The sequence below is a fragment of the Embiotoca jacksoni genome, unplaced genomic scaffold (genome assembly GCF_022577435.1).
Source record: "Embiotoca jacksoni isolate LCO1_2020_lvr unplaced genomic scaffold, fEmbJac1.0.p SCAF_6, whole genome shotgun sequence".
NCBI lineage: Eukaryota > Metazoa > Chordata > Actinopteri > Embiotocidae > Embiotoca > Embiotoca jacksoni.
Genome location: NW_027185414.1, coordinates 3,967,945 through 3,981,980, shown reverse-complemented (window position 1 = coordinate 3,981,980; position 14,036 = coordinate 3,967,945). Strand labels below are relative to the sequence as shown.

The window sequence follows — 14,036 nt, the reverse complement described above, 5'->3', positions numbered from 1 at the left end:
ACAGCACATTAAACTGCTTAAACAGTTACTCTCTGAAGTCACTGTAAATCAAGCTCTCTCCCTGATTACTCATCTGGACTTTGGAGTCATTCGACGCACATAGATGAGCAAATGTGTGCATTTCCTGGGTTTCTGATCTGTTATAATTCTCGTGATCAGAGGAGGGTGGGAACCCCGTGAATAATGATGAAAGATCAGTGTTGTCAAGTTATAAAACGGCTTAATTGATATGAGTGATAGCAGGAAAGCCAAGTTAATATTTGAATGGGAATGAGCCTTGGATGGCAGATGTATAATGGGGAGAAGATATCATGGACAACTAGATAAACAGTCAGCTGTTACTCAGGCATTGGGATTTAAGGTCAAAGAACTTACTGTGAAAATAAATGTGATTATTTTACTGAAAATATTTTTTAATTTTTTTTTTTATTAAAAGACAAAAACAATCTATTTGTGTCCAGGATGACAGCTGGTTTCCTGCCTCTTATCACTGATACACTGTTTGTAAGAAGTCTAATTTGTCAGTCTGTGATTGAGGAGAAATATATAAACCAGGACCAATTTGTCTTTTACTGCCTTTGAACTGGAAATCTTTGTTGTCTTCTGTTTAATGATACAAAGGATATGATGAGATGAAGGATACGGATGATTCACTATTACGGAAATAGATGTTAAAACAGACATTTAAATCAGCATCTTCACAAAGGAATGAATGGGAGCTCAGAAATAGAACCTGAGTGATGATGATGATGAGGATGATGATGATGATAACAGAACAGCAGGATACAATAAAATAAAATTCAGCAATTCTCAGTTCATATAGAGGGTGTCACTTTAGCTTGACCTGCTGTGTACACTTCATGTAGGAACAAAGTTTGTGCCCTTCAGGAATTACTCTGGTTTGACTCTCAAAGAGAAGCAACGTTGTCTTTCATTTCAAGTGTTTTTAGAGGCCTGAGTTGGTGAAAATGCGGAGAATTTGATCAGATAAAGGCAACAATTAAAGAGAAGAAAAAACAACATCATCCTGAGCAATAAAAATATATGTTATGCTTTTAATACTTGGCAAACTCTTAACTATTTCAAAGAGCCTCCCGGGAGGTCCTGACCACTGCTGCAAATTACTGCCACTATTAAACTATACTGCAGAATAAGTATTAATTAAAAAAAATTATAACAATGTGCACAATATTATAAATATGCACGTATTTATAGAAAAAATAAAAATCTCATGTAGTATAATACTGTCAGCACTACAACTTCAGTGCAGCATCCAGTGTAATTAAAGACACAGTGTAGTCAAAATGTTTGGGACAACACAGAAAATCTGTCAGTGTCATGTAAACCTGGATTTAAAAAAACAAAAACAAAAAATTCTGACTTGTAAAATGAAGAATAAATATTTGATTTTCTGCAGTATTTCTAAAATACATGTATGCAAATTAGTGGCACTGACCATATTAGGTGAGACTTCCATAAGTTGCATCCCTTCCTCGTCACATGACACTCGAGTAGATCTGATCTACTCATCAGAGGCTCGTTCAAGTAAACCGCCTGCAGCCATTGTTCATCTGTTATAAATATGGCTGTCTCAAGTTCCCAGCAGAACATCACTGACTCAGTAGCATCGTGATGGTGGGAAACATGGAGCCAGAACGAGGTGAAATGTCAGAAGTCAGATTGTTTCTATGGCAGTGCATGTGACTCTAAAAGGCTTTTTAGAAACTGGATGGATCAGTACAAAAGTGAGGACACCATCAGAAGGTAAAGATTTGTTCACCGAGACACGGAAAGGCAGCTTCATCACAGATACAGAATTTGCTAAATAAAGAACGCAAGACTCAAAAGAAGGCTGTCTCGTAGTGCTCTCAGAGGACGAGGAGCGTCTCTAAACCATTTCTCAGGAGGAGAAACAAGGCCAAACTCTTCGGGTGGACTAAGACAATGCCAGCATTTCACAGTGGATGATAGAAAAAAAGTCCTATTTATTGATGAATCCATGTTTAGGATTTAGAATTTATGACTGTAGCAGAAGGATGTATGTAATGAGATGAACAGGAGAGAGGATGATACTGCAGTGTATCAAACCTACAGTGATACACAGAGGTGGGAATATTCCTGTCTGAGAGAGTTTTGCTTTCTAAAGTTGGACACTCGCACTGAATTGACTCCCAGTGAAGGAGGAGAAGAAGCACCCTGTTCTTCAGAGACATGCTGCACCCTCTGGTTTGCATCTTTGTGGAGAAGGATTCATACTGCAGCAGGATAATGAGCCCAAACCTACTGTCACTGTTACAGCTGTAGAATACCTGCAGCACCTTTTTCCCTTCAGATAATAGACGGAAGAATATGTCAAAACCTAACACGTATAATATATATAATTTGTTAGACTACAGTGCCACGACATTCAATATACAACAAGTGGTTCTGACTAAGACATCTAATTTGTCAACATTGAACGTGTTCAAATCAGTATTACAGCACACAGTGCTCATCACTGCAAAATATCACTCCGCCATCTCCGTGGCAACATCCCAACTATCTGCGTTGGATCGCAAAGCAAACCGTTTTGTGACCGCAGTGAAAATGTTTTTGAAAGGCTAAACTTCAACAAATTTGGATTCAGGCAGAATATTTATTTTGATAAAAACATGTTGTAAAAGTTTGGAAATGATCACATCTATCTGTTTTTAATAGATTTTGACTTTTGTATTTTAACAATGCTCTGGAGAACTGTTAGCCTATTAGGGTTTTGATCATATCAGCTGTGCCAGTGAGTGGGTAACACGTCCCTACCATCTTAAAAGTACATTGATTTCTTTGTTCAGAAGATATCTTAGTTACAACAAGATTGAGCGAGCAAAGCAGTTTTGTTGTTTCTATGTGCTGTATTTATTCAGTTTGATTAAAACAGACTCGAAATCGTCTCTGTTGCTAAGTCGTTACTACTTCTTGGAGTAGTAAGCATTGCATACATTACATAAGAGTCTACTGGTGCGACTGATTGTTTTCCAATTATTAGTCATACGCCATGTATTGCCATGAAAACGGAGATTGCACGAACAAAAAGTTTTATATTTGGAGAGCGAGTTTCCCACAACATGAATACATTTCAATTACATATTTTATTTAGTTGGTAACTTGTTGTATAACTGCAATATTACACAAGACCGTGTGCTTACGTCATTAATTAGCAGGAAATATATAGTGTATCATCTCCTGCTCCACACGTACAATAGAAGTGTGCTGATGTTACAAAATGTACAATATTGTTTATGTATACATTGGGATATTCTATAGTAAAATATTCTCAGTCCTATATAAATTATTGTATTATTAATATACTGTATAGACATAGAATGCTTTCATTGTAAAACATACTTCCATGTCATCACTGACTGTTTCAGAGTTGGTATTTCATAGTCGGTATAAAGGAATCACAGTCCTGTCCACTCCAGCGTAGGAGTGAGCATGCGGCACTCTACATTTGGCTCTTACATAATCTGAGCTGTTTCCTGGACCGGTGGCTATAATTCACACTGAATTAACAAGTAGTTTGAGTGTGTTTGTGTTTGTGTGTGTGTGTGGGATGGGGGGGGGGGGGGGGGGGGGGGGCACACTTCTCTTCAGTTTTGTGATTTACAAAAAAAAAAATGTTTTTAATCAGGCAGCAGTATCATTGTCTCAAACCCTGGAAATCAGGGGCCCTCCGCTGAGTGGATGCTCTCTCGTGCGGTGTAATGAGCGAAGCATCGCTCTCCACACGCAGAAATATCCAAAACTGGAGTTGTGCCAAAGGTTTTCTGAGGGGAGCAGGAGGACTGGAACGAGGAGGCGCACAGGCTGGAGGTTTACCACTCCTCAGTCTGCCTGTTTCCTGGGTTACTTTCACACCGCAGGTTACAGTCAGCTGGCAGGTAGCTGAGCTGTTGTTACAGCTCGCAGCAGGTGAGCGAGTCGACTTAAATTTTGGCCAGGTTTTCATACACCTGTTTAGCCTCAACAATCCTTCCAACACGGTCTGTTTAATAATAATAATAACAAGGGCAGCACTTAGCATCACCTCTTGCTGACACCGCCAACAGGGAACAGTCAGTTCTGTATTACAAGACAGTGGAAAGTGCTGTCCAAGCTGACTTCGCTGCACTCCAAAAGCATTGTCTGGTGAGACTATGTCCCTTAATGTTCATTAACCGAGAAGAAACTCATCAGCGCTATACCACATGAGTCTATTTCAAGGCCTCATGTAAACTGCAAGTAAAAAAATGAGCAAAATATTCATTAGCAGAGTCCTCCAGGATAAAGAATATACTGCATGGTTGGGAGGTTGAATTAAAGTTCAAGGCAGAAATTAATGTGCTTATGGTCGTTCGCTGTACGGAGGTTCTCCTGCAAACAAAAAGCCGTCTGTTGATGTGAGTTTAAGGACAACGCGGGTCCTCAAAAGAAATATGGCCAACACTGAATAGTAGACAAAAGACTGTAGGAGTGGGCTGTGCAGGATGAATGTTAAAGAATATGTGGTTTAAACCAAGAAGATGTGAAAACTCAACAATGATTAAGCATTCTGCTCAATTTTAATTACTTGCATCGGAACAAAAGCCCCGAGGTGCACTGTTTAGATTCACACTATACGTTTTCCCGGTTTGAGACAATTAAAACAAAATAGGGAGTTTTTCAGAACAACAGAAACATGGAAAAGTAAAACGTTCTTCCTGAAGCATTACCATGTATCTGTTGTTCAGGGGAAGGCAGCTCGGCCTCTTAAGTGGTATACAGTGGAACTATATTCCTCTCACACAGCTAGTCCTTATATGTTTCCAAGGCTGAACAAGAGGAGCAAACATGATATTTTCTGAACAATTCCCTTCAGGGGATGAAGCCAAATTGCTGCAGCAGCTCCAAAAGCCTTCCTCTTTTAGTCCTACAACTGTATCTCTGCCATATCCGGACATTTTAAAGATGCTATATCAAACCATTGTTAAACTCAGAGGACCAAGGACAGGCACCTGAACTATTAATAGCGAAGACTTTAAGAGGGAAGAAGCTTCCAAACAGCCAGTCAAAAGTGCATTCAACAAGACCACTCTGGAAAACCTGGCCCTTTTACTGGGAGTCACAAGAGCCGTGTACATTTCTGCAGAAAGACACCAGGAGCACATTAGGCACTTAGCTCTTAGCGGTCTAGCACTAAGAGTCCAAAATAAAATAAAACAAAAAATAGATATCCTATTTGTACCAGGAACAGCATATCCAATGTGTGAACCCCAGGCCACCCCGGCACTCTATATCCATCCAAGGACAGACGGCATCACGATCAGACTCTTTGGGAAGGCTCTCATGCAACTTTTAAATGGAGATAAATAAGTAAGTAGCTCCTTTTTTTTTATTCCATAGAAGGTGCGAAAAGAACCAAGGAAGGACATGTGAGATCATGCTGTGGTTGAGAGGTTGCAGGCAGCTTTCAAGTGCTTTTAGGGTTGGAACTAAAAGCAGTCTGTGGCCATGCATCAGCAGCAAATCAACACAATATGACGACAGCCGGATGAACTTTACTTCCAAAAAGACGTCCTTCTTTTTCAGAGAGGAGATATAGAATGAAAAAAAAAAAGGGAGAGAAAGAAGCACTTCTCCGTGGCCCTGTTGCTGTTTTCTTGGCAGTCTCCATCTGTCGCATATGTTCAGAAGAATGAATTACAGCCAATTAGGATGATGGAGCTGCAGCAACTGAGCAGAAGGTAAACACAATTTGTGCAGGAAAGGCACAAGGTTTGTGGTCTGTATAATTGTGCTTCGGTTGATGGCGTTGAGTATTGTTTTTTAATATGTAATTTGATATTTTAACTTTAAAAAAAAAGTTAATCTTGGAAAATATGTACAAAATCTCCAAATAATGATTAAATAGTTATAGTTGCCAAAATATCAAGTGTTTCCCCCTTTTTTTAATATCATCCCATCGCAACACATAATAAACACAAAATATTTGTGATAATATGGAAATAAATCATAATTGTGCAATGTTACTGTAAAATGTACTTAAGCAAATTTTATTTCAAATTTACAAATTAATCAAAAAAATTTGGTGCAAAATTTGGTGCATGTTGCGAGGATATCTCCTTCCAAAGGTCCTATCTTCCCACGGTACGATTTTCCCAGGGTCCAAAGTTCTCAACGTGCTACGTTCCCAAAGTCCTACGTTCCTAGTGTCCTTAGTTCCCAAGGTGTTATGTTCCTAGTGTTCTACGTTCCCCCAGGCCTATGATTTCAGGATCCAATTTTCCCAGGGTCCTAAATTCCCAAGTTGCTACGCTCCCATGGTCTTGGGGTGTTAGGTTCCCACGATCCTATGTTCCCAGGATCATAACATCCCCTCGGTCCTATGTTCCCCCGTTCAACCCTAACCCTAACCCAGAATAGCCCATGTCATATTTAGTGAATTTAGAGCTTGGTTGATGAGTTTTACCATCAGGAGCATCACACATTGTATCTAAAACTGTGGAGCACTTTAAATGACTAATTCTCGTAACACTTTGAAACTTCATATTTCAGGTTTGTTTGGGTCTCGTGGTCTTCATTGAAGATTGCTGGTTGACAATGTCGAGCAAACAGCTGAATGGAATCCAGTCTATACATTATCAATCAATTATACAGTATAAAGGATAGTTCACCAAGGTTGTCCCTCCTGATTTGTATCAATGGAAACTCTTATAATTTCAACTGACATATCAACTGACATATCACCTTCACTGGTTACCAGTAGCCGCCCGCATCCGTTTCCAAACATTGGTACTTGCGTACCGTGCTGTGAACAGATCAGGTCCAGTCTACATCCAGGACATGGTCCAACCTTACATCCCAGCCCGCTCCCTCCGCTCTGCTTCTACCAATCAGCTTGTTTCTCCTCACTGAGCTAAACTCTCTACAAAATCACGACTGTTTGCTGTCCTGGCTCCTAAATGGTAGAATGAGCTCCCCACCGACATCAGGACAGCAGAAACTCTGTACATCTTCCGCCGCAAACTAAAAACACACCTCTTCAGACTTTACCTTTAATAGTAGCACTTAAAATGTCACTTACTGATAGCACTTTGAAGTTTGGCTATCTTGAAGAAAATTGTACTTTCTTGATTCTTGTTGTTCTGGGTTTTGTACCCTCATGGTTGAAATGTACTTATTGTAAGTCGCTTTGGATAAAAGCGTCAGCTAAATGAAATGTAATGTAATGTAATTGATGGTTGTTCAATACTTTAAAGTTATATTTTGGAAGGTCTACTTTTCATTTAACAGTCTCTATGACACTTCAAAGAAAAGTTTTTTGGCTTAAACCGTGTTTGACGTTTGTTGAACAGACACATGGCAAGAGTATCTGTCTGTCTGTAGACGGACATGTCTCACTGCTCAGCAGCTGAGCTCACTCTGGCCACTGGAGGCCAAGTGAGGCAATGATGCAGTAAATACAGCTGCGCGCGTGTGTGTGTGTGTGTGTGTGTGTGTGTGTGTGTGTGTGTGTGTGTGTGTGTGTGTGGCCTGATCATCCCCAGGCCCGGTTCAGGTAATGTAGCGGAGAGGAGGGTAAGTCGCCCTGACACACACGTCTGGATCACAGAGGCTAGCAGGCCGCTGCAGGGTACGGTTTGTGAGTGAACGTGTGTGTATAGGTGTGTGCGTCACTGAGTTAGTGGGCTTCTCTGTGATTTATCTACCTGTCTGTCTGCATGTCTAAAAACCCGAAACTGTCTGTGTGGATTAAGTCAAAATTCTAAGGAGAGGGGACGGGCCGATGTTTCAACAAATATCACAGGTTCAGTTCTCACGGCGTGCTCCACTGATGACTGAGAGATAACCTTAAGAAGCAGTGCTTACTGAATGGCTAGGTGGCTAAATGTGATTAAATCTGAACAGTACGCACCCCTTGACTCCCAGGTAGACCAGTGCCCGGTCCTTCTACCTCGACTTCATCTGACCCTGACGTCTTAGTGTCTCAGCATTTACAAATCAGTTGTATGCTTTGCTTCGCGCAGCATTTGCAATCTCCTTACATTAACAGGGTTCTTGGGTGTTATTTATCCTGAACATGCAGTTTGTTGTATGTCACATGAGGCCGGCCAGAGTGAGAACAGTTTAAATGTGCATTTAAGAGGTTTAAGAGATAAAAAGATCAACGTGAGATACACTCTGCCTTCCCAAATCGCACACTATTTATTTGCACTGCCTTTAAAAGTATGAACTGTTGCATGTAGTATGTATACAATTGGGACATACTACTTCATCATAAAAATTATCCACAGCGCTACATCAGCCAGAGCATGCTGGCCTGCATACTGCAAAATACGACCAAATACAGTAGGACATCCTGGTACTTTTGGCATACTACATGTACCATACTACATATTGGGACACACAAAATATTTTTCTGGTGTACTAAATACTATGGTAGAATGGATATTGGAACGCAGAGACCATTTGACTAATTGCAGGGCTGCAGCTGAGAATTGCTTTCATTACTGATTAGAGTATTGATCATTTTGTTGATTAATCAATAAATCTTCTCGTACAAAATGTCAGTAAACTGTGAGAAATGAACATCACAATTTTCAATTAAACACAGTGCTTACAATAATCTCTTTACAATTGCATATGCTTTAGAAAATAGGAAATAATGTCATTTGAAGTATTGCCTTTCGGTTTACCTAATCGAGTGTCTTAAGCTAAACGGTCTATACGTAATAATTTACAGTTCACTCAATTTATGAAGGCCAGTTTGAAAGATGAATTTAAGACCCTGTTATATCTTGAACATGGCCCTTTCACAAGACATTTCCTGACAAACACCACCACCAACCACCTACCTCTGACCACTGACACCACTCACTGCTGAAACCTGGACAAGTTTGATGCCTAACTATAACATCTGACAGGCAGAATTCACAGAACTGTAGTTACATATTCAACTCTCGTTTTTTGGTTCTACATCCAGCTGCACCTACCACGGCTTGAGGCTGAGGACAGTGCTTGATGATTGCAATGATTGACAGCCATGATTGACAGTTTCCTCGCCTGTTGCTCCCCCTGGCTCCTTTCTCAAAGTTTTGGAGCTTCTGTTTAAGGAATAAACTGATTTATTTTTCCCACAGACATGCAGTCCTACTGTGTCTGTGGTTAAAGAGTTACGGTAACAAGACCTTTACAGGATGGAGGCAAGCCATATTGGAGTACATTTATTATTAATAGTGATGATAATAATAAGCTTTGTTCACATACCCTCTTTTCCTAACAGAATTGCAATGCTTTACGAGGAAAATTAAAACCGATTCAAAGCATAAAAGACAAAAAGAAGCTTCAAGACAAATAAAAAAATATCTAGATAATTAACATAGAAATTTGGAGACTGCCTTTTTATAAAATGAGGTGGTTTAAACGATCAAAGTCCAATTCAGACAATACACCTTGTGAATGCACACTTCACCACAGGCTTGGCAGAATTGTTGCATATTGTGGGACGAAGCGCCCACATGTTTTGAGCTGTAAGTGTTTACTGAGTCAGGTTAATAAAGTTAGCATGCGGTGAGAAGCCTATAGATTTGTCCCAAACACTGTGGCACTGGTCCGCAATGTAAACTACTAGGTTACTACAAGCAGTGGTAGTATTTATATCTACTACTGTTAGTTGTGTGCTTTCAACTTTTCATACCTAATACAGTCCTCACTGCTGTATGTGCTACATGCAAAATGTTGGGAAGTCATATTGTTTTAATACACACAATAAATAATATAATAAAGAGTACAGACTTACAAAATTAATTTAGTTTATTTCTGTAGCTCTAAAAATGAGAAGAAAAAAGGATAGTTTGTGATGGAAAAGAGAAATTATTTCACTCTGTTCTATAGAAATGACAGCTGACAAAAAAGTATATATGAAAGCCACACAGCTGTACTACAGGTCATGAACTAAATATAGCAGATTGAGTTTCAGGCTTCAGTTAGTTTAAGAAACATCCATCTTGGCACTACTGATTAATAACCACCTCCCTTTCCGCCGTTTCTTCCATCATTTGTCATGTCTATCTGACATATTTGTTTGTTCACTGTATATTTCCAATCAAAACTCTGTCGTGAAATGCAGCCAAAAATAGTGCCCGTATCATCTGCTCCTTATGTAAACTCACAGCAGCTGCCAACAACTATTGTGGATGAGCCCCAAATTTACCCAGAGCGTATCACAATGTGGCATTGATTTCCAAACTCTTTTGGGGGCCTTCAGAATCAATTCAAAACATTTTTTATTCATTAAATCCAGAGCTGGATGTGCTGCTGTATTGTAATGATTACAAAAACATTTCAGATGGGATGACAGAATATAACCTGGAAGGTTTTTTTTTCATATTGTGCTGTCATTATTATTTATTCACCATAATGGATTGTGTACTGTGATCAATTGTAAGCCGAGTTCCGATTCAGTTTCACTTAAAGTTTAAGCATACATGTTGGAGAGAAGCTAAAATCCTTTTTAGTTCTCATTAAGTTCGTAAAGTTGTATGGCTTTAAAATCACTTACTGTTTAAAATGTCTACTGCATCCACTCTGAAAATATACAGTCTTGACGCATACTGTGATCGCCGTCTTAAGGAAGTGTGTTAAGAAGACAGGAAGGTGAAAAAATTATATACATTTTGTTGTATATTGGCTGCACTTACAGCAGCAGGGGTGGGGCAATTTCCCACAAGAACATAATAAAAGATGACAGGGGCGCACAATACTTATTACTGTCATGCTGAGTGTCTTTTTCTAAAGAAGCATTATTGATTCCCCGCTGACAAAAATCTGTGTGAAAGACACTTCAAAGCCCAGTGGTGTGAATCACAATTTGAAAGATGAGCCTGATGATCCGGCTGCATGATGTTTCAGCTGGGAGGCAGGCTGACAACATATTGATTAGAGCAACAGGTTATCCACAGTGTGAGGAGATATGCACACTCACACATGAGTAAAGTATCTTTCATAAAGCCACAATTACAACCACATAAACGGAGCAGCAGTGTATCAGTCGGACCTGTCGGTGGGCCTTGAAATGCCAGAAAATCAACTCTCTCACACGCACGCACGCACGCACGCACACACACACACACACACACACACACACACACACACACACACACACACACACACAGCCTCCAACCACATAAAAAGAAGAAGAAAAAATAAAAACAGAGTTTTTATTGGATGCCCAGAAACGGTCGGTGATCAAACTCCAACAACCAAAAGGGCCACAGTGATTTAGTGGAGCGAAAATCCATTATGGCTCCATCCAAAGGTAATGACTTCTTCAAGCCTTCCAGCTGATTCTCCAGAACAAGAGTGGGAGGAGAAAAACACACACACACACACACACACACACACACACACACACACACACACACGCTGGACAAATCAGGCCTTTGTACTGAACAGTTCGAGGTCCTGAAAGAGTCCACAATGACATCACCTCTCTTTAAGTCTTTTATACCCTCAATCACTCACAGTGACAGCGAAGACAGTAGCATCTCCATTTAAACTCGACAGGCTTTTGTGTTCACTGTCTGGCCACATAAACTACAACCTGATAGGACGAGGAAGCACCGCTGTCGTAATATTGATTGGTTGTTTCTTAATCATTACGTTAGGACATAAAGCTGAGCCTTATGGCAGTAGAAAGGTATCGGATTTTCATCCTTTGCATTTATAGGCACTATATCATACTGATAATTTTGTAAAAACTTGTATATTTCAGACGTGCTGATGGCTAAACCAGGTGATTTGCTCAAGCTTTAAAGTGTCTCTTTCTCCTGCCTTGAACGAGGTAACTCAGCTCAAATGAACCAAATGATTCAAGTCTTTCAACAGGAAGTGTTGAGGCAAAAGTCTTAATGTAAAATATGTTCCCTCTACTTGTTTGTCTCTGTATTACTTAAATAACCTCATTTTGCTGTTTTTATGTCACTGTTGTCCTCACTTGTTCTGTTTAGAAGAAATACATAAAGGAAATGTCACATTTCTCTTCATAATGTTCATTTTGGGTTCAGTTTGAGTGTAGAAACAAGAGTGTAACAGTGATGCCACGAAGGTATGGGCAGAAATATGTCACCAGAAGCTGAATTTAAATCCTATATAATCTGAATTTGAATTGCTTAAGTTAAATTATTGCATTCAAATTGAATTTTATCATATTGAATGTGTTGATGGTGGGTGTACGACGCACACATTGCAATGGACTCCTACAGTATCAGCGGGCGCTCTTGGCATTAAAACATGCTAAGTTCCTAACATGAAGCAGAGCCTCTCCTTTAATTTGGTAGCCAGTGATAAAAAAAAAAAGAAGGCAACACAGATTACCGGCAGACTGAGTTTTACACCCAGATTTGTATTGATTCTATGCTGCGTGCAATGTGAATTAAATCAAAATCACAGCAGCAACTCATAGTTGTGGTTGGAAATAAATATCCACCTGGTCTGTTGTTGTATAAAAATGCACTCCCATGTATTAAATAAAGGTGCTTTAACAGAGAGGAATGAGAAAGTTGGAGAACAGCAGAAGCATCATTAGCGAGCAGCTGCGGCAACGATTAAATCTCATCTCATACAGACCAACTCAGGAGGTTTATCGTCACTTATTCTTTATCAGGGTTCCTTACTGATGTGTGGCTTTTGTTTTCTCTGTGTGGAACGGCTAAAAATTCCTATGACATTACAAACAGGTCTGTAAAGCCTCATTAGCTATAAGACCCATCCTTGATTAGAACCAATGCAATAATTGGCACCCCTAAATAATTACAGCAGAGAGTTCTTTACCGAGGTAAGTAACGAATGCTAATCCTGTAGAGGAGCTAATTAAAAGATGGAAGCGGCTAATGCTACTTTAAACCATACTTACAGTACGTAATGAAGAACATGCATGGTCTGAAGTGGGGGTCAAGGTGACATGTTATTACAACATGTACGGATTGTAGTTTGTTTTTTGTTTTTTGTTTTTTTAAAGGGGAACAAATGTAAGAAGCTGACAAAAATTATGACTTTAAAAAAGTACATATGGAGCAGGAGCACTTTGTGGTGAAGCGACACTGTTTTCTGAGTCACACACAAACTCGCCCGCCGCAAACAACCAAGGATGAACAGATGTCTGAACCTAAACTTGAACCAGTCAGACTTCTCCTCTCCTCTCCTCTCCTCTCCTCTCCTCTCCTCTCGGCTCCTACATCAACACTACGACAGCGTTTTCCTTTCCGGCACGCCAACGCCAGAGATAATCAAAAAAAACCTGGACCTGACCCAAAATGAAAGCTCAGCATGCACAAAAGACACATTAATCCTATTGAATTACTCAGCATGATTGACAGCGCCAAATCCGCTAATTAATTCAGGAATCCTCATGTGATCATTTACATAGCAGACACAGTGAATATATGAAGTTGTTTGCATGCACACGCTTCTTTAGTATTGATCCGTTTTGCTCCATGTGTGCATGTGTATGGGTGATGGGAAATGTAGGCCTTTTAGCAGGACTCAAGTACAGCAATGCTAAACAGTCACCAAGACCATGAATGTCCCTTCCAAAGGGGGAAAAAAATATATTATTTTCTTAAATGAGTCCTCTTGAGGACTCAAATCCAGCATGTTCATTTAACATGCAGGAGAAAGTAGGCCTTCCATAGTGGCTGCTCATGTACATTTTCAATCGAACAAAGGTTTTGAAAGGAAGATTAGCCAGGGGAATGGATACTGTACAATGATGCAACTGGCATAAAGGTGGAAAACAAAGCTAACCGTCTGCCTGCCTATCAGCGTGTCTGCTTGTTTGCGGAGACTTACCTTTCATACCAAATTTGGAGCGCCGGCCGTATTTGTTGATGAGAACAAAAAGGACGAGGAGGAGGACGCAGGCGAAGCCCGCTAAACCCACGGCGATGGAAACCTGGAGAAACGAAAACGCTGTGTCAGACTCAGGCAGCGATCAGAGGAAGGGGCTCACGTTGTAATCCTTCTCCAGAATCTGATCACCTTAA

The 14,036-nt window shown here is 40.0% G+C and overlaps 1 protein-coding gene across 4 annotated transcripts in view; it reads right to left on the bottom strand.

Annotated features, from left to right (window-relative positions):
* Positions 1-14,036, bottom strand: part of ntrk3b (neurotrophic tyrosine kinase, receptor, type 3b) — a 204,861-nt gene that overhangs the window by 71,609 nt on the left and 119,216 nt on the right. For 3 of the 4 annotated variants that reach the window (XM_069173510.1, XM_069173512.1, XM_069173513.1), the window contains one exon: positions 13,843-13,945. In XM_069173510.1, the coding sequence (XP_069029611.1) occupies positions 13,843-13,945 (103 nt within the window). The remainder of the gene's footprint in view (positions 1-13,842; positions 13,946-14,036) is intronic. The other variant, XM_069173511.1, reaches the window with a different exon arrangement.